General features: G+C 52.5%; 8 protein-coding genes across 8 annotated transcripts; 3 read left to right on the forward strand and 5 right to left on the reverse strand.

Annotated features, from left to right (window-relative positions):
* Nucleotides 1–2,127: 2,127 nt before the first annotated feature.
* Nucleotides 2,128–4,240, forward strand: POSPLADRAFT_1044227 (hypothetical protein; the record flags this gene model as incomplete). The annotated part of the gene is made up of 10 exons (XM_024478491.1): nucleotides 2,128–2,142; nucleotides 2,207–2,322; nucleotides 2,379–2,475; nucleotides 2,527–2,569; nucleotides 2,626–2,672; nucleotides 2,737–3,082; nucleotides 3,138–3,428; nucleotides 3,491–3,644; nucleotides 3,702–3,814; nucleotides 3,879–4,240. 10 exons carry the CDS (start codon nucleotides 2,128–2,130, stop codon nucleotides 4,238–4,240), a joined length of 1,584 nt encoding a protein of 527 aa, XP_024341565.1.
* Nucleotides 4,241–6,763: 2,523 nt separating this feature from the next.
* Nucleotides 6,764–8,785, forward strand: POSPLADRAFT_1133599 (hypothetical protein; the record flags this gene model as incomplete). The annotated part of the gene is made up of 12 exons (XM_024484369.1): nucleotides 6,764–6,834; nucleotides 6,892–6,970; nucleotides 7,272–7,307; nucleotides 7,357–7,454; nucleotides 7,508–7,533; nucleotides 7,583–7,626; nucleotides 7,996–8,096; nucleotides 8,154–8,213; nucleotides 8,273–8,300; nucleotides 8,356–8,431; nucleotides 8,520–8,523; nucleotides 8,698–8,785. 12 exons carry the CDS (start codon nucleotides 6,764–6,766, stop codon nucleotides 8,783–8,785), a joined length of 711 nt encoding a protein of 236 aa, XP_024341566.1.
* A 289-nt stretch (nucleotides 8,786–9,074) lies between these two features.
* POSPLADRAFT_1044229 (hypothetical protein) lies at nucleotides 9,075–11,225 on the reverse strand (the record flags this gene model as incomplete). The annotated part of the gene is made up of 3 exons (XM_024478492.1): nucleotides 9,075–9,975; nucleotides 10,035–10,327; nucleotides 10,377–11,225. The coding sequence occupies 3 exons, from the start codon at nucleotides 11,223–11,225 to the stop codon at nucleotides 9,075–9,077; spliced, it is 2,043 nt and encodes a 680-aa protein (XP_024341567.1).
* An 894-nt stretch (nucleotides 11,226–12,119) lies between these two features.
* POSPLADRAFT_1136265 (hypothetical protein) lies at nucleotides 12,120–12,770 on the reverse strand (the record flags this gene model as incomplete). The annotated part of the gene is made up of 2 exons (XM_024484660.1): nucleotides 12,120–12,509; nucleotides 12,561–12,770. The coding sequence occupies 2 exons, from the start codon at nucleotides 12,768–12,770 to the stop codon at nucleotides 12,120–12,122; spliced, it is 600 nt and encodes a 199-aa protein (XP_024341568.1).
* A 924-nt stretch (nucleotides 12,771–13,694) lies between these two features.
* Nucleotides 13,695–17,788, reverse strand: POSPLADRAFT_1044230 (hypothetical protein; the record flags this gene model as incomplete). The annotated part of the gene is given in 19 exon segments (XM_024478493.1): nucleotides 13,695–13,878; nucleotides 14,063–14,083; nucleotides 14,112–14,136; nucleotides 14,306–14,333; nucleotides 14,387–14,444; nucleotides 14,829–14,870; nucleotides 15,065–15,090; nucleotides 15,382–15,484; nucleotides 15,538–15,618; nucleotides 15,673–15,674; nucleotides 15,704–15,824; nucleotides 16,075–16,101; nucleotides 16,150–16,153; nucleotides 16,445–16,628; nucleotides 16,944–17,068; nucleotides 17,253–17,304; nucleotides 17,357–17,439; nucleotides 17,487–17,490; nucleotides 17,510–17,788. The coding sequence occupies 19 exon segments, from the start codon at nucleotides 17,786–17,788 to the stop codon at nucleotides 13,695–13,697; spliced, it is 1,449 nt and encodes a 482-aa protein (XP_024341569.1).
* A 1,109-nt stretch (nucleotides 17,789–18,897) lies between these two features.
* On the reverse strand, nucleotides 18,898–21,002 carry POSPLADRAFT_1044231 (hypothetical protein; the record flags this gene model as incomplete). The annotated part of the gene is made up of 8 exons (XM_024478494.1): nucleotides 18,898–18,954; nucleotides 19,005–19,455; nucleotides 19,511–19,651; nucleotides 19,709–19,896; nucleotides 19,957–20,067; nucleotides 20,124–20,358; nucleotides 20,414–20,679; nucleotides 20,739–21,002. 8 exons carry the CDS (start codon nucleotides 21,000–21,002, stop codon nucleotides 18,898–18,900), a joined length of 1,713 nt encoding a protein of 570 aa, XP_024341570.1.
* A 938-nt stretch (nucleotides 21,003–21,940) lies between these two features.
* Nucleotides 21,941–22,872, forward strand: POSPLADRAFT_1134122 (hypothetical protein; the record flags this gene model as incomplete). The annotated part of the gene is made up of 2 exons (XM_024484438.1): nucleotides 21,941–22,622; nucleotides 22,679–22,872. The coding sequence occupies 2 exons, from the start codon at nucleotides 21,941–21,943 to the stop codon at nucleotides 22,870–22,872; spliced, it is 876 nt and encodes a 291-aa protein (XP_024341571.1).
* Nucleotides 22,873–23,032: 160 nt separating this feature from the next.
* POSPLADRAFT_1044233 (hypothetical protein) lies at nucleotides 23,033–24,798 on the reverse strand (the record flags this gene model as incomplete). The annotated part of the gene is made up of 7 exons (XM_024478495.1): nucleotides 23,033–23,083; nucleotides 23,110–23,373; nucleotides 23,426–23,502; nucleotides 23,553–23,635; nucleotides 23,779–24,002; nucleotides 24,268–24,454; nucleotides 24,518–24,798. The coding sequence occupies 7 exons, from the start codon at nucleotides 24,796–24,798 to the stop codon at nucleotides 23,033–23,035; spliced, it is 1,167 nt and encodes a 388-aa protein (XP_024341572.1).
* Nucleotides 24,799–24,952: the final 154 nt, after the last annotated feature.

A 24,952-nucleotide genomic window follows, 5' to 3' on the forward strand; every position in this document is an offset into this window, starting at 1 on the left:
GACGAGATGAACGGATGTACTATGCGGTGATTTGAGGGAGGCTAGTTTGTGGAAGGAAGTGGCCACAATGAATCTCCATTCAGGAAATTGGTCGTTTATATAGCCGAGATGAATAGAATATTCCCTTCGACCCTGCAGTGCAAGAGAAGTGTTCCAGAGGACTATTTGCTAGATACCTGACAGATGGACAGCAGGATATCATATGTGACTCTGTGTCAGAGTGGAGGAGCTTTGATAATGTCCATCAGAACCCATGCTCGCCGCCCGGGTCGCTCGGCTGTATCATTCTGTGTATCCCTTGACGGTGTGCGAAAGTCAACCTGGAAACGGTGGCCAAACTCCTACAATAGAATGCAATCCAAGGTACGGGTGCTGACAGACTGTGGTATCTGCGGTCGCCGTTGCCTGCACAAGGTTCTATGTTGTCTGATCGGCGAACTTGCAGCCAGCTATTGGTAGACGCCGAGCACCTTCTCCAGCTATCTGCATAGATTACTGTGTCTCAGCCTTCACTTCTTGTCAGTCGAAGTTTCTGAGGTTAAACGCAACTTTTGGAGAACAAGCCTGAAGGTATCAAAACGTACCAGTCGAGCGGTTATATCTATCAGCCGCAATGTGATACGGAACTCTCCGCGTTTGCGCTTCCATTCACCGCTAGACTCCATGCCGATAGTTGACGTCCATTCCAGCGCCTGATAATTGGGAAGGCCTCGAACCATCCAGCTTTACGAATCCTGCCGAGTCTGCGATACGAGCAGAAGGAGCATAGTACGCAGTAGTCAGCGTCACGAGGCGGGTGGAGAATGCACCAGGGACGTTTGAACCACTCTTGTCTCACGAATGCACTACTGCCAAACCTTATCATGCATCGCTCTGTTTCTAAAATTGACCTTCGATGTTCATGTCGCAGTCGGCGGAGACCACTTCAGCGCTAATTCGTGCCTAGAGTACGTTAGCGCCTCGCGAAGTGGGAATATCGACTCACAGGCTCCAGCCCAAAGACAAACGATATCAGTCATGCAGTGATATGACTGGGTTTTGTACCTACTGGATACATATTCTGAGCCAACGAAGGTTTGAAAGTATTGACTGACTACTCGTCGCGGGAGGCTGCCAGTGATCTGCTGCCAGTGATCTGCTGCCACTCATCGTTTCCAGACCATTGCATAAGCGTATAACGGTCCTGTTTTATGGCGTAGCGTATGCGCTTGGGACTTTCCCGCATGTAGATCAAAGTTTGAGTTATTGATTTGTACTGGTGTACGCGCACGTGTTTCTATGCACGTTTGCGACGACTGTCAATTGCTTCCTCACGCACGTCAAGTATCAACAACCACATTGACTACTCACGGTGAATATGTATTCGAGCCTGCGACAATCAGTATAAGTGTGAGAGGGACATCATCGGGGAAGACAAATTACCGTCTGGTGGTCCCGGGCCATTGAAGCGCTCAATACAAAGTCTCGAGGGAAGTGACAGCGCTTACATCGAGATCAAGCCTTGCTTTGGCGCCAAATACATACACATGCCAGCAGGCACAGTTTCTGTGCGTCCCTGTCTGTTCGCATGTCTTCCCGAGCTCCGTGTCCTAGGACCACAAACTTCCCGGCACTAACGGTCTGAGAATAGGTTTATCGGTTTGCCTGCCAGGGCGCCTTCTTCGTAGTGGCTGTGGATATCATAGCCGCTCATTCGGCGAGGTGTTCCTCCAAGTGCCGTCACGTCGGCGATAGCTTGATGATTCACGACCGCCGACACTGGCGGCGCCCCAAAGTCAGATATCTGGATTCAAATGTCAACAGCCGCTGAGCAGCCTCTAGCCAGCCATGTACCCATGCGCGGATCAGGCGTCGTTCAGGAATTATTCAACCCTGAGATAAGCTGACCCGCTCACACGGAAGATTGCATAGCAGCCTAGAACAACTGCAATGGGATCGGCCATCTCCCTCAATTTATGTCAACGGAGATGATAGAAGTCCCCGGGAGAATGGACATCGTGGCTATGATTGCTACCACCGTGGCCGTTCATTCCCCCACTATGATCCACTCGGCTCGCCGTCATGTCACTTTCAATCAATATATAAGCTCGAGCAAGGCCACTTGTATGAGATCAATTGCTCTACATCATGGTCCAAGTGAAAGTACCAGTGGCAAGTATCACAGCAATGGCTTACTCTCGCGTCGCTCACGAAATATGATTGGCAGCCCGATACTACTACAGTACTGGTCATAGGGGGCGGTCCGGGAGGAAGTTATGCTGCCACGCTATTGCAGCGCGAAGGCCATCAAGTAGTCCTCATGGAAGCCGCAACATTTCCGAGGCGAGTAGATGCATGACTATGCGCCGAACTTTAAGTTGACACCAAGCGTGTCGTAGATATCATATTGGAGAATCTATGTTGCCATCTTTGAGGGACTACCTCCGTTTCATTGACCTCGAAGACGAAGTTGCTAAGCATGGGTTTTGCGTGAAGGTAGAGCTTGATGTATCAGATGACATTGCTTCAGGGTTCATCTCTTGATAGCCCGGCGCTACATTCAAGCTCTCCCGCGACGTGCGAGAAAGCTGTGAGTACAAGTAGTTGATGTCAAGCAGACATACCTGAATAGCAATCGACATAAAGATACCGACTTCAGCCTCGCCGGTCCGAATTGCACCGCCTGGAATGTTGTGCGTTTCGCATGTTCATCGAGTTCTTGTCATGTTCGACTTATTGATTATTTCTAACACACAGATCCGCTCGGAGATGGATGACCTGTTGCTCCGCAACGCAAGAAAGCACGGGGTCCAAGTATTCGAAGAGACCCGTGTCACTGACATCGACTTCGGAGGAGATCCAGAATCTTCACGGCCTGTGGCTGCTCACTGGTCAAATAAGGCGGGAGCTTCAGGGAGCATCAAGTTTGACTGGCTGATCGACGCCTCTGGACGGGCTGGAATTATGTCGACGAAATATCTCCGTAATCGGGTAATGCGCGAGAGCCTCCGCAATGTCGCCGTGTGGGGCTATTGGACTGGCGTCAGGGGCATTGGTGATGGGACAGAAAGAGCTGGCTCACCTTGGTTCGAGGCTTTGACCGGTCAGTATTATTGCGGCATCGTATGTGCAAGATGTGGGAACTGAAAGCATGACAGACGAGCAAGGGTGGGCCTGGGCGATACCGTTGCACGACGGAACCACATCTGTAGGAGTTGTGATGCACTCGGACGCCTCGAAAGCCAAGAAAGATATATTGACCCCTGAGGGTCAAAAGCCGACACTGACAGAACACTATTTGGACCAACTCAAATTCCTCCCTGGTGTCAGGGCCCTGATTGGAGATACCGGAAAGTTCATACCAGGAAGCACGAAGAGCGCCTCCGATTACAGCTACTTTGCCACGCGTTACTCTGGAGATCACTTCCGTATTATTGGAGATGCTGGCAGTGCGTCATCTTTCCATTTCTCGAATGTTCCTTCGTGTGCGATTGCTGAATCTGCTTCGAAGATTTTGTGGATCCGTTCTTCTCATCAGGGGTGCATATCGCCATGGTCGGGGCCATCTCGGCGGCACTGACAATCTGCGCTTCACTCAATGGTGAGACAGAAGAGAAGCTGGCGCAGGAGTGGCATGATGCCAAGGTTGGAATTGCCCATACCAGGTTAGTCTCGACTTATGGCTGAACACAAACAGTGATTAATACACCCATTGTTTCTAGGTTCCTGTTCGTGGTTCTGGGTGCTTATCAACAGATGCATATTCAGACTGCTCCTATCCTCGGTGAATTGGACGAGGAAAACTTCGATCGAGCATTTGACATGTTTCGTCCAGGTACGATGCTTTGTACACACAGACTAATATTACAGACTAACACGCTACATTGTACCGTATCCAGTGATATTCGGCATCGCTGACACATCAGCAAAGCTGACAAGCGACAAAGTACAAAACATGATGAATGTCTTTGAGCAGCTCTTCGATCCTCGCACGCATGAAGACGATATCGCAGAGGCTCGTCGACGCTATGGGGCCGAACTTGTCAGCATGGATGCGCCGATCTTAGGGAAGGACGCTATCGATAATCTCACGAAAGACGACGAAGTCACCAAGCGGGTGTTTGAGAAGATGGATGCGCTTAAGGGGGTCGCCTCAGAGTATAGGGTGACTGACATGGAATCGCAACCAATTGTCGGATATGTCGCACGCATGCAAAGGGGGCGCCTCGGATTGGAGTTGGCCCCGAGCAAGGTTGGGTGATTCACGTAGACCAGTAGAGGGACCGGCTGCCCGGGCCAAATATGACATTGCTTATTGACTATCCGTGTGGTGAACAGCGTGTAACCAAGTGGCTGCCAACATTATTCCGAGATCAAAGAGACTGAATCACAACCCTCGAATCGGGAACTAAGCGTGGACGGAACTTTATAGTTGTTCTACTCGTTCGGCAATATGAACTGTGAGCAGTCACTCCCCGAGTTCGTCCCAGCATGACCTTCATCCTTTACTGAAAACGTGGGTGAAGTATGTGCACCACGGTCTCTGACAGTCCTTAGTGAGTATAGGAGATTCGATAAATGAAGGGCTAAGGCGTGGTGCATCACGGGGTGAGTGGTCAGTTGCTGCGAACAGGATGTATGCCGAACTCGGATGACTGATGCATTGCGAAGTAAATGTCAATGCTGCCGGCGTGGCATGCATGCGCAGAGCTTCTATAAAGACACGCCTACTATTGCATATCGCCACTACGCGTTGGCAGATAGCAAACCTGGCGGGCTGCGCAGGAATCAATCGATGGCCTGTCTTCCTGGCATTCGACAGGAGCACGCTATGAACTTTTGGATACCAGCCTGGGAATATGATCCATGGACCGCTGCACCGTGTAATAGAGCCGCAGTGAAACACTCTTCTGTTTCGCAGGAGTCACTGCCTCAAGATGAACGCTCGTGATGATGTTATGCTCCGCAAGCCGCTGCGACTGTTGGAGCGGTCAGCCACGACACTTTTGGCGCGGCTCACTATCTGTCCCGCACCCTCATGCATATGCACTGGCATTATGAAGTAAGAGATCACATTTCTGAGCTCTCGGAAGACCATCGACGACGAGCTCACCGAAGCATGCCCCTATTTCATTTCGATGCCATGGGCAAGCCTGCGTCTCTCAAAGGTCATGTGAAAAGATGGTATGAGGTGGACTTAGGGTCACGGACATATCGCCTCAGCCAATACATTGCGCAGTACATCTCGTACGCATTCCACTTGATGCGAGTAACTCTTCGCTACGATAGCAAGGTGTCGAGGAGATGTAGGACAATTCCGAAGCAAGCTCTAGTAATGATGGCAGACCTGGGTCGTCGATAAAAAATTATTCTTCGATGCTGTAAATATGACATGTGAAGAGAGAAAATGTACGGACCTCTGGCTATTTTGTTATTGGAACATTGTGTTCTGTGTCCACTGGAAGTGATAGCGGCGCCTGTCAACTGTTGTAGCGCTCAAATGCATATCTGCACTACCTCTACAGGCTCATCTTTCGTCATGTACCGGTGCACTGAATGGCGACCATACAGTTGTATGTTAGGCGTATCATCTCCGCGAGAGTGGTTGGAGGTACCGAAGATAGATAATACTAGGCGGCAGCGTGCGAAAGGATCGCAGCGCGACCAAATACGGCAGGGTTTCGCCAAATTAGCCCAGGACCCCGGCGAATCCCCCAAGAGCTCTGATCCCGAAAACCCCGAAAAGGGGGCTTCTGGAGCCAAAATCTTACATCTCAAACCCCCGAAACGGGGCCCGGACGGCGGTCAGGTTATGTGCCAGGTGCCCCCGAAACCAGGCGTCCGGGGCGAGGTATGATCCTCGACCCCCGAACATAAGGTCCATCCGGCCTCGGAACGGGTGCCGAAATGTGCCGGAAAGGTACGATGATACCGGTGACGTCTCACTCGATTGCTTCTTGATACCGCTTCGTCGCTATGTTACTTTACTTATCGGTTCTCGATACCAAACTTCATGTAAGTAGGAATTTATAGGTCTAATGATCTTGTGCAAATACAAAGATCCGAAGTAGAGATATTAGTACCACGTCAATCAGTGGCCTCAGTGTAGAAGTCGGTACTTCTAAATCTATGTACGGCCTTGTGACAATGGTACAATCGCGCGCGCGATTTTTTGCAATTCCTCGCCTTTTTTGCAATGTTTAGACGTTAGATCCCATTTACCCCCAAAACTGACCGGAATCAGGCGAGGTTATGTGAAGTTCCCCCGAAATCGACCATGGGCTGACCCCCGGAGGGGGGTCCGCGCGGGATTAGAGCTCTTGGGGGATTCGCCGGGGTCCTATTAGCCCGCGTACTAGTAGTACACGCTGCGCCACCTTGTCGAATCTTCTCCACACCTTAGTAAGGCATGGTTGATTGTCACAAGTACTTGCCTCGAGGATCTCACTAAGCTAGCATGGACCCAGATGCCGCGATAAGCTCTTCCATTGCACCACGTACCATCATAATCATGATGTGATATCTTGTCACCGGTACCCGTGCATGTCAATGTGCCTTCTTGTGGTATTGTTCAACCGGATCACTCCAAATTTACAAAGTTGAAACCCTTGTGATACCAGCCCAATGGATATCATAACACAAGACCGGGTAGCTCGGAGCCATGAGGAGCCATACCCAAGGCTTGTTGTACTATTATATGTACTTACAGGCGTCCTCCCTGATCCTCCCCTCCCGCCACCCTTGCACTCACAGACGTGCCCAGATCTGCTCCCAATCAACTCTGATGACCGACTTACCCTTTGAGTTGACTATGTCATGTGGCTTGATCTTCATTGGTAGTCTTTTTGGTACCTTGTACGCTGGGCTACACGGCTGAGCATGTGGGCATTCCTCACTTTCTATATGATATAGACTTTTCGGCATCGCTTGTGCCCAGACATTGTACTACTTTCGACGATATCCTGATGATGGATTGGGAATAAAAATGCTGGTACGTAGTTTTGACATATATTCTTGCTGTACGGAGCGATTGAATACCGGTTAGGTCGTCTTCTTGCTGTGCGTAGATCGACACATAAGCGAGTCATTTTATCTACTCCTCCCGTCAGGCTTCTCGATGCAGGCAGGACAGTCGCGTGCTTGGAGGTGCAGAAACTTCTACGCCTATAACGCATAACAGTTGAACTGACTCTAAACAAAGTACGTCTGGAACAACACCATCACAAGCCATAGCAATATGGTGGCTACACAGCTGTTGCCTAGGTGGCTGTCCCAGTACTTTCTTTTGCTAGTCAATGCTGAAAACAGATATCTACAGAGCTTTCCCGGTGAGAAAGGTTATAGTTTGTCTGTCAGTATTGTAACATATAGGCATAGGCCCAGTACTTCTTGGCAGTAAGCACGATCAAAAACGTCTCACGGCATCTGATCGCTATGAATGTTAGGGAGCCACAATGTCGACTGCCCAGCTGTAAGTCTGACCTTCTAATGTCGTTGTATTACATTGGCTCCCCTAACTAATAGGCAGCTTCTTCATTTATACCATCTTCACAGGTACGCACCTCATTTAGCAAGTATAACAGGAACAATGATTATGTCACAGTTGTTAATCGTAAGTGGTTCCAATACCATCTGACAATCTTCATGGTACGTTCGATTTATCAAGGAAGGGTGACCATTCAATCACTCTCGGAAAGGCCGGAATGTCGCTGGTATCCTTCGGTGTGTCCCAGACTCTAATTGCTATATATTATGTCTCATGAAACGGCAGCTTTAAATACCAGTTTGTCATGAATACCTGCTCGTCATTCCCTCATGCTGATATCACGCCTTGCCTCCCCTTAGCGGTGACCGCCCAGATGTGCATTTATCACGTCCTACTCGCCTGTTATGTGCCGACTCAGACTTTCGGACAGGCATCCGCTTACACCAATCGCTGTTAATCTTGGACGAGCAGCAGTAGGTTGTATTTTGGCGCAGCACAAAGAGAATGTGGTAACGGCATTCGGTGCATAGGTCCTGGGCCCCGTCACACTAGCGGGATACTGCATTACGGATATTCACATCGCTGTCTCGCTGTGCTTGATATTATGGAAACAGAGGACCGGTATTGTGCGGTATGTGTGCAGACAAAAATGTGGTAGAGTGAAGATTTTAATCACTTCGAAGTGTAGCACAAACTGGCTGGTCTCGCGGCTTGTCCTATATTCCATCAATCGCGGAGTGGTCTCTGTGTAAGTCAGAGATGCCCGCCTCTACCGCGCACGATCTCAATGGCTTCTCGTGAACGCAGGGTGCTCGAACTTGCGGAATTTACTGCGGTATAGTCATCAGTATATCATTGGCTGCAGTTCATTTTGACGATGGTTGTTGCAGTTGTTAGCCGGAATCTCGTTGAGGTCCACGTCCTATAAACTACTGTGGATCGTCTTTCACTTCGTCAACAGCAAAGGTACGCACTGTCTCATGCGAGTCTCGATACTGGAAAGCGATATCTGATACGCTCGTACTTTCTCAAGTGTATGTGAATTCTGTGTTAGCCCTGTAAGTAATAGTGTGCTTGAGAAGAATGCGTGGTTGGGACTGATTGTGTAGCTTGAACGCACGTCAACATCTGCGAAGGGGCGGCTCTCGGGGAGTGGAGAGTCCGTCCAATGGCATTCAAATCCACACGTTCACATATACGTCGGTGGTTTGAGAGACACGAGGTGCGTGAAGACATCGTGGCGCTGCAAAGGGCATGCAAACTTACGATATGGGCCGTATAGCAGGACAGTCGACACCTAACACCGGTCTTATGTCATAACTCCAATGTGGCGTCACTCCAAGTTATGGAGCAAGATCACCTTTGCCTCGCAAAGGGTACCGGAGCGGACTTGCCTCGCAAAGGGTACCGGAGCGGACTTGCCTCGCAAAGGGTACCGGAGCGGACACTTTCGACTGATTAACAGCTGCGTTGCAGTTCGATTGACTAATACACTCAAGAAAATCTTATTCTGTAACGGCTGGTACCGACTTTCAGTTATATATACACTATCCGTATAGACACAGTACGATTATACCCAAGGCGCAGACGCTCAAACTCATGCCCAAGATCATACATGCGAGGCGTTGGCGCTACGGACCTCGTGGTCAATCAGCGCCTTGTTGAATGCGTCCTGCCAACCTTGCCGTACAGCCACATCTCGACTATGCGCGTCGCTAGGGCCACGCAGCGCGAATCGACTGATGTGCACGACCGGTTGTGCCAGCAGTAGCGCATTACAATCTACTGCCTCGCTCCCCCGCTGCAGTGCAAACTTCCCACGGATGTTCGCCTTCGACATTATGTGAGTGTCGACGTCGGGAGCGGCGAGTACGCTGTGGTGCGACACAACCCGGTCGATGTCCTCCGCAAGCGCGAGGTAGTCCTCCGTTACTGACAGGAGGAGTTCGTCCTTCGTCAGCCGCTCCTTGGGTGTAACGCAGAGGTCGGGGACCGTGTGGCGATTCAAATGTGCGTCGTCGAGATAGACGCTGCGGCCGAACGTGATCGTACCTCTCGCAAGCGGCCTTTTGTATTCGAGTTTGTCCATGAGGGTGCGTATGTTGGTTGCCATGATCCCATATTGGCCGCAGAAAGGATCCGCATAGACGACGACGTTGAACGTTTGCCCAGGCTTGAATAGAGGCCCGTGGAGATCTTTCCTCAGTGGGTGCATGGCGTACTCTCGCATATCGCAGAAATTAACAATAGCACTGTAGTCGAGTGTGAAGTCGCCCCCATCAGGCCGTTTGGCTCGGAGCTGCACATCACATGCAGTGAGCTGCATGCTGGGACTCTTCAGAATGACGTGCTCGAGGTGCAGCTCGTTCGATGCTCCGTGCAAGAAGAACGGCATCGACGCAGCGAGATCTCCTGCAAGGCTTCTGGGCGCAAGCGATGTGTGCTTGATTATAGTGATGTCGGTCAATTCCACCCCCCGGTAGGCGAAAGCCGTGCCATTTCCAGCCACGCTTTACAAGACAAATGCATCAGACCTAGTCGCTCGATGAGATCCGAGGGCGGCACTTACCCATGTAGCATGGGTAGCTCCTCATGAATGTCCACTATGCATCGTCGCTTCTGCAACATGGTAGACAGATGCTCCTTCTCGGTCGTGTGCGCAGTGAACACCGCCGCAGGGTTCGATTTCCGCGCCTTCGCGTATGCTGCTATGACATTTTCAGGCAATTTCGCGGAGACGATGAGCTGCTGCCGATAACTTCCGATATTAAACATCGGCATGTACGTCAAGTGAAGTGTCTTTGTGCCCTGCATAACGAAGCTGTGGATTGCAGGCGCAGGCCTGCTCCGCTTCCGGCAGTTCTACCGAACGTCCGTTAGCAAACATCAATATTCGATGAATCTCGCTCACCTGCACTTCCTCTTCTGCCACTTTCTGGAACGCCTCCGCGAGCTCCGTCATGAAGTTTCCAGTCGTGGGGAACGGTGTCATCGAGACATTGCACAGCGCGGACAAGCTCCCAGCGTCGTCCTCGTCCAGCCCCAGCCGGCGCTTGAACCCACGCAAGCACGCGCCGTACCTCCGCGCATCCAGCTCGGTGCCCATAAGCAGCACCGGCTTATCCCGCGCCTCGTCATCCACGCGCACCACCGACAGCCGCTCGATGATGCGCTTGTTCAGGTAGCTCGCCTCGCTCACGTCCGTGTTCGCCTCGCCCCCCGGCGTGACCCGGAAGTTGCACGCGAACGCGTTGATCGAAAGGTCCGAGCCCATCTCCTTTACGAGGGCCATCGCTTCCGCATCCTGTACGAGCTCGCGGTTCGGCCGGTCGCGGATGCGGTCGCGGACGAAGCGCCGCTGCGCCTCCACCTCCGCTGCGGGCCGTCCCGCGCGCTCTGCAGGCAGGCGCACGAGCGGCACGACGATGAGCACGTCCGAGTCGAGCGACATCGTTACCCAATGTGCGTACATCTTCACCGAGGTGAACATCGCCTCACCGAGCAGCGCGCCGTAGCCGCCGCGGTGTAGCCCGATGACTTCATTCGAGATGTATGCGGCGACGGGCGCCGCGCCTGGCTTACTGCCTTCCAATCCGTACACGCCCATCGATGCTACGTCGCCCGCGCCGCCGTCGATGTACGGGCCCGTCCATGTGATAAGGTGCTTCGAGCGCTCATCTTTGTAGCACAACCCGCCTGCAGGGTACGGCACGTATCCACTCTTGTGCGGGTCGACCGTGATCGAGTCCGCGTCGCGCATGCTCCGCAGCTGCGTCTCTGTGTACGCCGAGAGCGCCTGCTCAGGCACGTACACCCCGCCATCGTCGAGCGCTCGTCCGCCCTTGTACGCTGCTGGTGGCTCGTGCAGGAGAGACGCGAAGTACCCTCCCCAAGCCGCGTCGCAATGAACGAGGAAGGACATGCCATGTTCGTCCTGCAACTGTGAACGCAAAGAGATAATCTTCGACAGCGGATCGACCGAGCCGTGTTCGGTCGTGCCCATGATGGCGACCACGGCATACACAGGTTGCCCGTTGAGGGCAAAGTTCTGGAGGACGTGATAGAGCTGCTCCGTGTCCATGCGGGCATTCTCGTCGACGTCTATCTCGTGCACATGATCCCTTCCGATGCCGAGAATGGCTGGGGTATGCGTTAGCGGGGAATGCAGCAGGGCGGCGGAACACTCACCAGCGCCTTTGGGCCACGAGTAGTGATTCATCTTGCTGACAATGAACTTCGGTGGCTTCCGGATACCGTACCGTCTTTCTAGAGGCTCCCGTCCAATGGTCTGCACCAAATACGGTGCCACTGAGGCGTCTATGAACTCGGGAGACAGACCGAATTCTCTTGAGAGGCGGCGGGGGAGATCCAAGACGGCCTCTGGTTTCAGATTGAGAAGTTCGTTGGTGGATGCGTCCACAAATCTGATGAGCTTTCCGCCCTGCCTAGTGAGTGGAACCTTGAAGGACGACTTGACGAATCCGAGGCCGCCCAACTCGACGGCCCACTTCAAGGAAAGCGGGTAGTACTTGAGGTTACGGGCTGAGAAGCTATGAGCCGGGGACATTATTTAGGTAGCCGATTCTGGGTACTCACCAACCCTGAGTTCATGCCGGACCATGAGTGTGCTGCAGGATCTAGGCAACAGGAGGACTCACCACATAGCTTCTAAGTTTGCAACAGATCCGTCACACGTTACATGACCCCAGCTCTTGTACGACCTCACGTTGTTACCTTCGCTTAGTTCCTCCTGTGTGCGATAGCCAAGCATCTTGCACAGCTGCTGGCCAACGCAATACTCGACGTAGCTTGTGAGTGGACTCGCCTCGACGGCGACGTTGTTCGGATTGTGCAGCATCGCGACGAGGTAGCCAAGTGTTGCGGGAAGCGAGTTGTCGAAGCACATGTGGCCCATGTAGCGCGGCGAGAAGTAAGGGATGGAGTAGCGCGAGAGGAGGGTCGTCATGAACGTGAGGTAGCGCTCGAGGTCGGCAGCCTCGCGCTGATACGCTGCGGATGCTTGCGTTGTGGGTGTGATGAACTCCTGGAAAGGGCGTCAGCGAGACACGCGACGGTTCTCCGTTCATATGCGCACCGGGTCGTGAGGAAAGTACGCATGCCGTTCATAAGATATGTGGTCGACAATGCTGAGAAGACGAGACTTGAGCAGCTCTCTGTTCTCTGCTTTCGGTCCTATGAACCACGCAGACAATGCCTCATGCGTCGTTGTCGATATCTCGTAGGCGTTGCCCCCCGGTGTCTGAGGAATAGCCTTGGCAGCGGAGGTACCACGTACGTCGGCCATGAGGGAGAATCAAAGAAAGGAGTACAGTGACAAGAGCAAGAGCAGGATTCAGAGCATATATACACTGAAGTAAAGAGGAGTTGAACCGAGCTGAGCTTTTTGGTCAGCTCATGACGGGCATTTGCTTGAAGTTTGACATATGTCACTGTGATCGAGACAACAGGATTCAGGGTTGAAGCGATAGTTTTGAGGTCTAACATCTCTGCACGTAATTTGTTTCAATTGCACACATCTCGTGCGCAAAGTAGTTAGAGATGACAGAATAGCGCGGCAGGGGTATTGTATCGTTCCTGGCTGTGGCTGGCGCTTGCGCGAGCGAACCAAGCAGATCAAGATTTGCGATCGGGGATATCTTAGATCTGACTATAGCGCCACAGACGGACTTTTTATTATTTAAATCGACGATTTTATACTCCATACAGCGTAGGTACATGTAGAGTGCAAGCGAGCCTCCAATAGCTCTTAGCAATGGGCTCCTCGGACGGGAACAATCACACATGAGTGTAGCGCAAGATGTCAATGCCCTACAGTCACAGACGGACTTGACCGAACAACCATCAATCCAAGCTTCAGCTTCATGACTTCGTGCTACTCTGAGGACGCATACACTCTGCCATGATCATTTGTAGCTGGCGTCGGAGATCTAAAAGGCATTGCTGATCACCTATTGAGCCTAGTAATTCATCGGACCTTCAGAAACGATATGGTTTTGCTGACGTATCAGGACGTAATGTATAGGCATATTGGGTAGGCCTGCTTCCACACTTGACGTTTTATGGTGCACTTGGGCCCGATGTATTGAGCTCACACGAGTGTCTGATCATCATCTAATAATGGACCACGTATGTGTGACCATGTTGTGATTGAGCGACACGATATCCGTATTTATTTCTAGCCTCTCCACTACACACACCATCAAAGGCCTCAAGGGAATAGCTCGGTCTTCATCTCGGAGTGTGTGTCTGTTCCATCACCGTGTGTGGTAGTCAACAGGATTGGTGTCTTCTTATCGGCCGCTGTATCTTCTCTGTTGCCATTGCTCACTGACAATGCAGTCGAGTCGTTGTCTTGAATGCCACTCGCCAGCATGACATCGCCCGCAAGCATGCTATCATGTAAATATAGCGCTACGTTGCGCTGGGCGGAATGTCAGTACCATCTCTCGCATGGTACAGCAAAGGCTCAACTTACCGAAGGTCTGTTGTGGGCATGGCCTGCGTTCCTTTGTCCGGCACGTTCCGTGTCTTCAGCTTCCCTCATTGCGGTGCGCACTGCTGCGCGTTCAGACATACTGACCCTGAACGTCAGTATCGCTGCACAAGACAATGACAAGAAACGCACGTTGCAATGAAGGAGTTCGCATACACTGGACCATAAATAGATCCAAATCGTCAATGCTTCGTGAATTTCCAGGCAGAGTATCATACGTTTTGCCTGTACTTCGACTAATCCGGCAAATACCAAGTTGCCTTTTAGGAAGGAGAACTGTAAATTCGTTGGTATATTCGGTGTCATCGAGAAGGGGACCCGCTCACGGTAAACACAATTGCCAAGGATACGAGCCTGCTATCATGTGTGAGTAGACGTCATGCATATGCGGAATCCTCTACGCACACCGTGAGACCCCCCGTGTTGATCATGTAAGATTGAATGAGCTCAACGGGATGAAGCTTCCTATATATCACGATATTAGAAACAGGAAGAAACACCATGATGAACAAACTTCCTCGTAAGCGCGTCTCGGTGTTTTAAGTCTATAATAAATGAGAGCCATGGCGACGATGAGGTCGACAGCGGCTGCCAGGCTCAAGCCGCATGTTAAGGTAAACTATAACGCATGAAAAAATTCAAGAAAGCCCGTGCTCGAATCCCTCTATACACACCAGGGGGCCAATGCTTGTGCTGAATTGAGCGAAAGTAGCAAAGTGGAATCTTTGTTGTTTATGTCAGGCAAGTATGACATTAGCTGAATCCTCACACTCACATGAGGCCTACGGTAGCTGTCACCGTCGTTAGAACCAATTGCCGGGATCGTTCCGACATAGGCGGCTGCCTTACCTAAACCCAGAGCTGAACGGAAACGTCAGAGCGACCAGTGTGCTGCGGGGAAGTCATACATACCAATGCGGAGGAACAGCATGACACTCTTTCGTTTTGGTAAGCTATGACTCTAGATATTACAAAGGGTGCCACATACGATTACAGCACATAACAAGACATTCCGTTGACTAACTAGAGCCGGTAAATCAACAGGTCAGTGGGAGTTCGTGGTTGGTCGGAATCAATCGACATACAAACCCAAACCTGCCGAACGTAGAAACTGCCATGACGCGTATGTAATCAAATTCGGATATTTAAACTACTAAGTGACGGCTTGCCTCTGAACGATAGCCGACAGCATCACCTTTGTTGCTTCAACCGTTAGTAATGTCTCGATACTGCGGACTGTATGGTCATTGACCTCAGTGATAATTGTAGCCTAGGGTGTTTACTGTTTCAGTATAACCCTTGTAACGGTGCACGAGAGACATGGCTTACAGCTACACTCCTGAAACAGGCGGAGTTCAGATGTCATCGAACAGGAAATCATAGCGAAAACATGAATCGATACATGCCAGATCATGTTCTCAATAAGCCGTATGTTGCCATAGTCAATGATTATATAGTGATAGATGACGACCAGACAGAATGCAGTGTGGATTGTATCGATGAACCTGATAAAGGTTAGATAACCAAGTAGCATGACATCAATTGAAGTACGACTGACCATACAGCGCCGACAGTCCCACGATGTATTTTGGAATCGTCGGGGTATTGTAGCCAATAGCTGTATATTTGAGCGGTTGCACTGCCGTACAATCTAGTGTGTTAAAGTGCGATGAGCGGATGGCCAACGTCCTACCACTGACCAGACTTGGCGCATGGATGCTTACAATACCGCCAAGCAAAAGGTGCCTAGCAGACTGCCCGCTAGGCTTTCCACGAGTGTAGGCATAGCTATAGCTGTGTATGAGATGGAGCGCGGTGACACAGAAAACTCCCTTCGAGACGTACCTGTATATATGCAGGACGAATACAGCAGTCATAACGTACATAATGTAATGAGGCAACGTCGGATAAGGATGAAACATGATAATGTGTGAAGTTGTGAACATATTTCAACATTCTCACCTAAAGGACGGACAGTTCTGAGACTTCTGAGCTTCCAAATGGTAAGATGAGTTGTTGCAATCTCCTCATCTACTATAGAGCCCTGATCAGAACCTGCTCCGAACATCTACCTGACCCTGATGTGCTCACTCACCGATAATAGCTGCTATATTGAGATGTACTGGGATCATGCATCATGCGTCAGGTATTGCAACGAAGCGTCTTCCACCCTCCTTGAGCGATGTTGAAAGGCGTAGTGGCAGCGGAGAGCCTCAGAGAGGCGTTGCTAGTACCAGAAGAGCGGTAGGACCGATGAGATCGTGCCGGCCAACGCCCGGCATGGCTCGGCAATCATCCGGCAAGGGCTAGCACGCTCGAAATGCTGTCTCAGTCGGTCCTGGGGGGCGTGTTTTATAGCAGACCTACAGAGTGACCACCCTCCAATCATCAAAACGGCGCTGTATTGTAGGCTATCTAGGGAGGACTAAAGGTGAGTGCAGGTCAAAGATAAGGCCTCAAATGACTTACATTGAACAGGCCAATAATGTGTGCTCGTATACATCCGATGTGACAGACTAGTTTCCGGGACGCGTCGTGCCTACAGAGATATCCCTCAGATGAAATCCTTGCTTCTCCAACACCCGATGCATCCACACCATCGCTATCGATGCTGCCCATCTTACGAAGTGTTATACAGAATTCTTCTGCCTTCAGTCTGGAACCTGGGCAAACCACCAAGATCATCACCATCGTTCCATGATATCTGGTGTGGTTCCCTTTGCATATGACTCGAAGAAATCAAGAAGCTTCACTCCAGGCTGAGACATAGACCTGCCGACCATGGCTTGGTTGTCCAGAGGTGAGGTTGACGTACCAGGCTCTCCGGGACATTCTCAAAACATGATCAGCTGCGCGTTTCAACCCTGCTACCTACAGTGGGAGGGGAACAATGAGTAATGGCTTCTCGAGCAGAGTGTTAACTACAGATAGCACCATCTCTGCATGCGCCGGGCGAAGGTGGACAGTGTTGATGAGTGTGACGTCATGGGACCCGAATGCAAGCTCGATCGCGGCCTTTACGACTTCATCAAATGAAATCCAGGCGTCACCTTGAGATGCGCCACCATATCGTGATGTGCTCACGTACACTACATATATGGGGCAGGCAGTCAAGGCTCTCTGGCAATGCCGTGTGTGTGTAGCTACCATACAGCAGTAATCATATACTACTGATACATCAAGGGGATGATACACCGATACACCAGTTGGTGTGCAATTAGTCATGGGGAGCTCGCGCCTCGCCTTTGGCAGCGCCCTTTCCCCCAGACTCACGCAGCTCTCCCTTCTCGTGCATGTCGGGATTACGGGTGATCTTCCCAGTGACCTGTATCCAGAAGTATTAGCATGTCAGCCCCGCCACACCGTGCTCTGCTTACCTTCTGTGTCTTTCCAATAAGCTTGTCGGTTATCGTTGCCTTGCCCTCAGGCAGGTTGGCTTGTCCTCCGATCGCGACGCCGCCTGCGATTGATTGTCAATTCATTGCTCGCGTATTGCAAGTAGCGTACTCGCCTTGCGACGTCGGCTGCACATCCAGCGGCCGCTCTGAATTAAAGGCGTTCCTCCCGCTATCCGGGGCCCCGGACGTATCGTGCTGCCCGCCAGCCATGACATTGCAGTCATCAATCCCAGCGCCAAACTGCCGCTGGTTGTTGTCCTTCCACGTCTGCGAGTCGTTCGTCAGGCTCGCGTCGTAGTTCGCGGACGCCGCGGCATCTCGTGCGCCAGGCAGCACTTCGGAGTCCCGGTGAACGTGGTGCTCGGGCGGTGGCTGCGAGACATAGGGATTGTTATGCGTGTTAGCTGACATGTCGTCGATGGGTATTCAGTGGGTATGGGTATGCGAGCTTGGCTCAAGGTGGTTGTCAAAATATTATGGGAAGTCGTGAAGTGAATAGTGCATGGAGACATGATATAGAGCTCGTTATATACAGAGTGGCTGGCCGTCAGCCCGTCAGCCCGTAAGTGGCTGAGCGCTGTCCAAGTGGGGCCCCCACAACGCTCCATATTTACTGACGTCAAAAGCGTCATTACCCGCGCGCGTAGGCAAAGGTGGCAATGGATCTCTGGGGTCTCGGCTCCGCACAATGTAGTCCTACGTAGTCCCCTAGAGGCAACGAACGGCATTTAAAGCGTGAATTTGCCATATGATGGAGCGGATTACTTACTAGATGGCAATCTAAATACATAAAACAGACTGCCGTCACCGTCATCTGTGGGATGCCAGCTTCCGGACGCGCCTATTGTGGTCACTACAACCCCTATTCACTCGTGGAGAACAGTTGACGAGCACATGGTTCGTTAGTTCACCAGAAAATGACACAAATTCGATGAATGTATGATCCGGTCAGACGCAGACAATAGATCGAAACACAGCTGGGGATCCACTCGAAGCGAGTCATAAATAGGAAACAGACCCACCTCTTGGAAAGATTTATCTGGTCAACCATGTACCGATAGCATAAAGCGATACAAGGAGAATTGTAGAGCCGAATTGCGCCCAGGCTACGCAAGACGATATCAGTCTGAAATAAGGTAAATAAACAGCAACATTTAGAAATGAAGGGTGACTGCTCATATCACGCACTTCAGCAGTAGCATTGCCCTTCCTTTCCAACTGAAGCCTTGCGATGCCTCGCCATCGCAGACATTGTTGGCAAGCTGTGCCTTTGCTATTAGTTGGTGCTATGTGTAATTCCACGTAACGAGAACAATGGGGACACTACGCGGCAATTGAGAGGCCAGTTCTCACGCTCACGGGTTAATATCTGCATAATGACAAGTATATTTATCAGCTATAACACGCCACTACGAAGATGATCAAAGACGGCGGCAGCTAGCTGGATGGAGTGGACATCGCTGCTTGATGACTTGAACCCGTGCCTCCGCTATGCTTCTAAATCATTTATATGATATTGTTTATAGTCCGACCGCAGTCAGGAGGTTTGCAAAGTTGGGCGTTCCGAGCCCAGTGATCTGCAAGCAGACTCAGCGCACTCGACCAACAATGTAATACTGCGACCTACTGGATCCCAGCCTTCGCTAGCGTAGAAGCCGGTCGTGTAATTGCTGCACGCGAGGTTGCTTCCCGTCGTGATGTCAGTGAGCCCTGCGATGCCCGAAGTGTACAGGAAGGGGTTCAAAAAGCCCAAAGTTGGCCGTCCAGCCGCGAGCAGGCGGGCATTCAGCAGCGCGATGACGCTGCCAAACGTGGGCGAGGAGCAACTCGTCCCGCTCACAGGGGTCACCTCGCCCGCGTACACGACATCGAAGTTCACGCCGTACGCGGCGACGTCCGGATAGCCGCGCCCAGATGGGTTGTACAATCCCGTGTTGTTGGCCCCGAGGCGAGCGAGATACCCCGCGACCGCGCCCTCTTGATACAGAGGCCGCGTCCAGTAGTTCGAGAACCCGCCACCAGAGAAGTACGTGGCGGTCTGCGTTGGCAGTGAGTTGGTGGCGCCAACGGAAGTCACGCTACGTAATCGCGATGAGCGAACCGAAAACGGCAAACCCGAGACGCGAGGCTTACTACGGACATGCCGCTGGGAAGACGGGCAGGAACGTCGTGCAATTCGGGTCGAAATGGCCGCCGGAGACACCCCCGTCACCAGACGCGTAAACGACGGACACGCCGCGCGCACCCAGCGCCGCATAGGCATTGCAAAGCTTACTGTACACCAAAACGGGGTCAGTTCCAATGTTTCACAGGATGACGGTTGGGACGTACTAGGCAAAGGCCTCCGACACGTCATCTTCGTCATCACCATAGCTGGTAGACATGACTTGTGGCGGCGCAGTCTCATTGAGCAGCGTAAGCGCTGTGTCCAGAAGCCCAGTAAGGAAGTCGCCGCCGACGGAGATGAATGTCACTGGTACGTCCGTCGTCAGGCCGATCGCATACTGCACATCCAGCTCCTGCAAAACCTTGTGAGCGGGGCCGTTTTGCACTTTTCACACTTGAATTCAGACACATACAGCTTCAACACCAGCAGTGGATTCGTTTTGTGGGTTTATGCCTCCGTCGATGGATTGGTAGATCCACGCCGTGTCAGGACTCATATCCGGCCGAAAGTCCTCCAAATAGGTCTTTCTTGTCGTATGAGCATCGCGTCATCACCCGTAGTAGAATGACGTAACAGTACCTTTAGATCAGCGTAAGTCGCCCACTGCTCGATATACTCCGTGACGGCATAACCGTTTCCTGGAGTGATCGTAGGCGTCGACGGCATGTCGTAGAGATACAGCAAGCAGTCGGGCGTGACATCAGGATACTCGCCCTCTTCGCAAGGTGAGGACGCGTCCGTCGAACGCTTCGCGATTGCATTTGAGCCCGAGCGCTTCAGTTCGAGAGGCGCCTTAGCGTAGGGATCCGGGAACCTATAGGGTGACGGTCTTCAGCGCACAACGGCACTGATATACTACCGCTACGCACGAGATTGTCGGATGGACGAGATCCAAGTGGCCTGTGAGATTGGCCGGGATGGAGTACGAGAGCGTGCGTATGGTCTGCTTGCCGGTCTCGACATGCGTGAAAACGGAATAGTCTGCACCGAGCAACTCATTGGCCTTGCTAACTGGCACATCCACAGCCAACCAGTCACCCGCAGAAGAAATTACGGAAGCGGTGAGATCGTTGGTGCTCAGCCATGCATTCACTGCCGAGGCGCTCTCAGCGGTTGGCGTGAGGTATGAATTAGCCTTCACAATCATCCCATGTTGTCAATATGGTCAGATTGGCGGATGCGACAGATACTCACCTCGGCTTGAGTCAAGTGCTGGCCGTAGTTCGCGCTTGAAGGATCGCTTACGTCGTAAAGCGCCGAAATAAGACCGTCAACGTTGTTCTCAACCAGACCGACGCGCAGATTGAGCACCGTCTCTGGCGAGGCGGGGCCCGTCAACACATATCCACTGGGGGCATTGGCCCGTGCCTCATGCACGACGTGCAAATCGCGGGCGAGAGGCTTGCTCAGCGCAAGGGTGGAAAGCAGGACGGCGACAAGGCTGCGGGACACAAACATCTTGCACTCGCCTGAAGTCCCCCCGGGGAGCAGACACCTCGGACGCGTTCATTGATTACTGCAAGGGCCTTTTGTACGTGCGACGGCCAAGCATAATCGGAACGCTTTGTAAAGCAGACGTGTAAGAAACATCCGAGTACAGCCTAAGTTTAGACCTTGCATGCGGTGCAAAATGCTTCCGGGCGATAAGCGACGACCGCCGAGGACCACGCGTACGAGGATTTTGATGAAAGAAGATGATGATGAGAAATGAACGGGAGACTCGAGTACTCACTTGATCCTGCGGCTGTGTACAATCCGTCAGCGTTGTTACTTTCATTTCAATTGAACACCAGATGTCACAGATATTGGAAAAATGGATAGCTCAAAATAAATGCATACGCATGGCAGTGCATCCTGAGATAATTGATCCATCATAACTCCGGAGAGGGTCAAACTCATATCGACCAGGACTTTCGGAGCAGAAACCACTTCGAATGCAAATGAGTAGGTTTCTGCGATGTATGCTTAGATTCCCTATTCAGAGGTATGGGTTGGTACCGTTGAGGTGCTTTGCATTGCAGAGTTTGAGACTGGATCCCTAGTGTTATTTTTCTAAGCCAAGAGGTGCTCAGACAGACCCGATGTCTCTTGGTGTCGACGCCAGCTGCGGTCGAGTCACGGCAGTGACACATCAGCGGCGCGACCTGCGACCAATGTTGTCACGCGTCTTAACGTTCCTTGACCCACACCAAGTCCACACACCATGGACTATCGGATCCCTTTGAGGGTATCTAACAAAAAGGCATATGTCTGGGACATAGACGGTATGCTGTTTCTCTTGCCCTCCTGTAGTACGCTTATTAAATCCTCGTGAAGAGTAGACATCGCCGCCCTTCGGTCACAGCACCATATTTGCGGCGTCCTGACTGGCACCCTTCCCCATTTATCACAACAAAATGTCTTTCTGGGGCCACCGCTCCTCCTCATGCCAGAGGAAGTCGTTCTTCTTGTCGAAAAACGTGTGTGCATATGGAGAACACCGGCGTCACATCTACTACGCTCGGCTAACAACTTCTGCAGAACTGGCTGTACTAGTCGATGATCCCCATGCTCATCGCACGCCGTCTGCTGGGGCGCTCAAGCAGTGGAACGCTGACCGTGCTGCTTCCGCAAAGCTCCAGATAGCCGCCGCCCAGGCGAAACTCGCAACAGAGAAGACGAGTAAGCAGGCCATGTCCGAGGATGCGCTGCGCAAGCGCAAAGAGCGTGAAGAACGGCGCGCAGCGGCAGCTCGTGCAAAAGCCATTGCAGAAGGACTCGATCCGGACACCGCCGATATGTCTGCGTCGGGGTCGGCGGCGACTGCAGCTGACGACCGGTCAGTCACGCCGGGCGCGAATCCGGGCCAGACGACTGCGTATACAGTCACACTGCCTGCTAGCTCTAGCGAGTTGTCTTGGTACGACCCTACAAATTGCACATATGCGACGATCGAGGACGCACGCGCCACGGGCGTGTGGACCTACCCCGCAGATCTCCACGAGCGTGCCAAGTGTGGTGTCTTCCGCGATCTCTGGGAGAAGGGCAACTTCATGGGCGGGGGCATCAAATTTGGTGGTGACTTCTTGGTGTATCCCGGTGCGCTGGAGCTGCCTTCTCTGTTGTGGGCGCAAATCCGCTGACTTGCAATCCAGGCGACCCATTGCGATATCACTCGCATTTCGTCGCGACGGTACACGACTCGCCCGTCTGGACAATCAAACCGATGGAGATTGTTGCGCACGGGAGGCTGGGAACTGCGACGAAGAAGGCGCACTTATTATGTGGATGGGATGATGAGAAGCAACAAGTGGCATATTTCTCCATCGAATGGGCAGGCTTTGGCTGAAATCAGCGATCATGCGAAATTATATTGCGAGCATGCAGAGAATATTATGTCTAGTGTACAATGCATGTGAAGAGAGGAAGAAAAGGCAATAATGTCTCATATACGCAGCTATCAGCCCAATTAATCGCGTTTGCGCGGATCGACTCTACCTCCGCCCACCTTAGTCCGCGCGCGACCTGTAGCTGATCTCGATGACGGTCCAATGCCAGCGCTGTTCACGGGGGTAAGCTCAACTACCTCTCCTTCCTCCACGCTCTCCGCAGCGTCGCTCAGCATTCGTCGATGTGCACTCATCTGCCCTGCGCGTGCGGCCCGCCCACCGCCAAGTGTAAGTATACGCACGACCCAGTCATTGAGCCATAACACCAGCGCAAAGACGGGGATGCGGATGGGCACGAGCGGGTGCGGGTGCAGCACATCGTCGTTCGCGTCCGACGCTGCAGAGAGCGAGTTGTACGGATCAAGTGGGACGGGACGCGCGTGCATTGCCATGATGATGTACTGTGGTCTGGGGTTAGCACTGAAACGGGGTAAGCAAAGAGGCTTGACGCACTCCAGGAAATACCAGTGCAAAAAGCGCCGCGTTGGCGAGGCTGCTGCCCCACATGCACAAGGCGGCAGAAGGGAGGCCTGCAAAGCGTGAGCCGGAACATGAAGAAAACAGCGCACGTGAAGCGCACCAAAGGCGAAGTAGTATGCCCAACGCTCCTCCAGATGCCGCACGCGCCGTGCTAGCGATAGCCCCCGTGCTATCCAGACATGCCTATCAACAGTACCTGAGCCGTGAACCATTCTCACGCATGCATGCACGGCACCTTGATGAATGGTACTTACTCGAAGCAATAATAGCTATCGTCGATGCGGTTAGCGCGGGGGCCGGCGGGAGGAAGGCGGTCACCTACTCACGCGTCGACCCAGCAGAGGAACGCGAAGCCCACGGGTGGGCCCGCGACGGGCACGCGCGAGAGTGCGAGGGATAAGACGACGGAGGTGAGCACCATGAGCACGCCGTATGCAGAGGTGGCGAGCGCAGTCAGGAGTCCAGTGTACGTCGCGGGTGGCGACGCGCCCGCACGGGGACCATGCTGGAGTGCGAAAGTGCGCTTGGCGATGAGGGTACACCAAGTATTCTGTGGGTGAACTTCAGTACAAGCGACGGGGCCGAACGCGGGAAGTGAAGGGTGACCGGAGGTGGCGATTGTAAGATCGGGGCAGATGGTTCTACATTTGTATGCAGGAAGCACCATTCAATGTGCCGTACGTAGTAAGAAGCCGCACAATCTCCCTGGTGTACACATACTGGTTTTGGCCTCCTTCCAGGTACTTGTTGCATTTGACAGGACAGCTCACGCTATGGAAGACGCGACGCGCGTGCGGAGGTAAAATGGTACTCACATTGAGATAGAGCGAGACGCCGACGACAGGAAGAAGCCAGAAAGCCTGATATGCCCAGCCTATGTTGCGTCGGAGCCAGTGACGCTCGCCGAGAGGGAGAAGGAGCAGGTCAAAAGCATATATGGATGACAACGCGAGGGCATTGAGAACGAGGGATTTGAATATGTTCGCACGAATCTCGGGGTCGCTGGCAAGGCGATGTTGTTCCTGTGAGACTGAGGCTGAGAGGCGATGGTCAGAAAGAACGTACCTGGCAGCTAGGCGGACGACAATGTCCCAGCGAAACGCGTCCAGGAGCCCGCGGCCAGCACATGTGAGCTGCAGGCGGGCGGTGTCCTTGAGAGGCAGGAATGCAGGGTACGTTGCACGCGAGTAAGAGGAAGAGGCGTAAGCATGGTTGTGATGGTAGGCCTGCCGAGGCTGCGGCTGAGTGAATGGTGGACGCAATCTGGATGGCTTGGACATCGTCGCGGTCGACGACAAGGGAACGTTAGCGGTCGCGGTCGCGGGCCTTCCCCTCCCGTCGGTCATGTCACGCGTCAAGCCACGGCTGTGTCACGCACTGGTCACCCAGTACGATCAACGAGCAACCTTGGCCTCTTCCTCTTCCCGCCATGTTTCTGCCGTGGTGTGGTGTAATTTCTCGAGACCCTCGTAACTTATTCTCAGACGTAAATGAAGAGAC

The sequence above is a fragment of the Postia placenta genome, assembly GCF_002117355.1.
Source record: "Postia placenta MAD-698-R-SB12 unplaced genomic scaffold POSPLAscaffold_3, whole genome shotgun sequence".
NCBI lineage: Eukaryota > Fungi > Basidiomycota > Agaricomycetes > Polyporales > Adustoporiaceae > Rhodonia > Rhodonia placenta.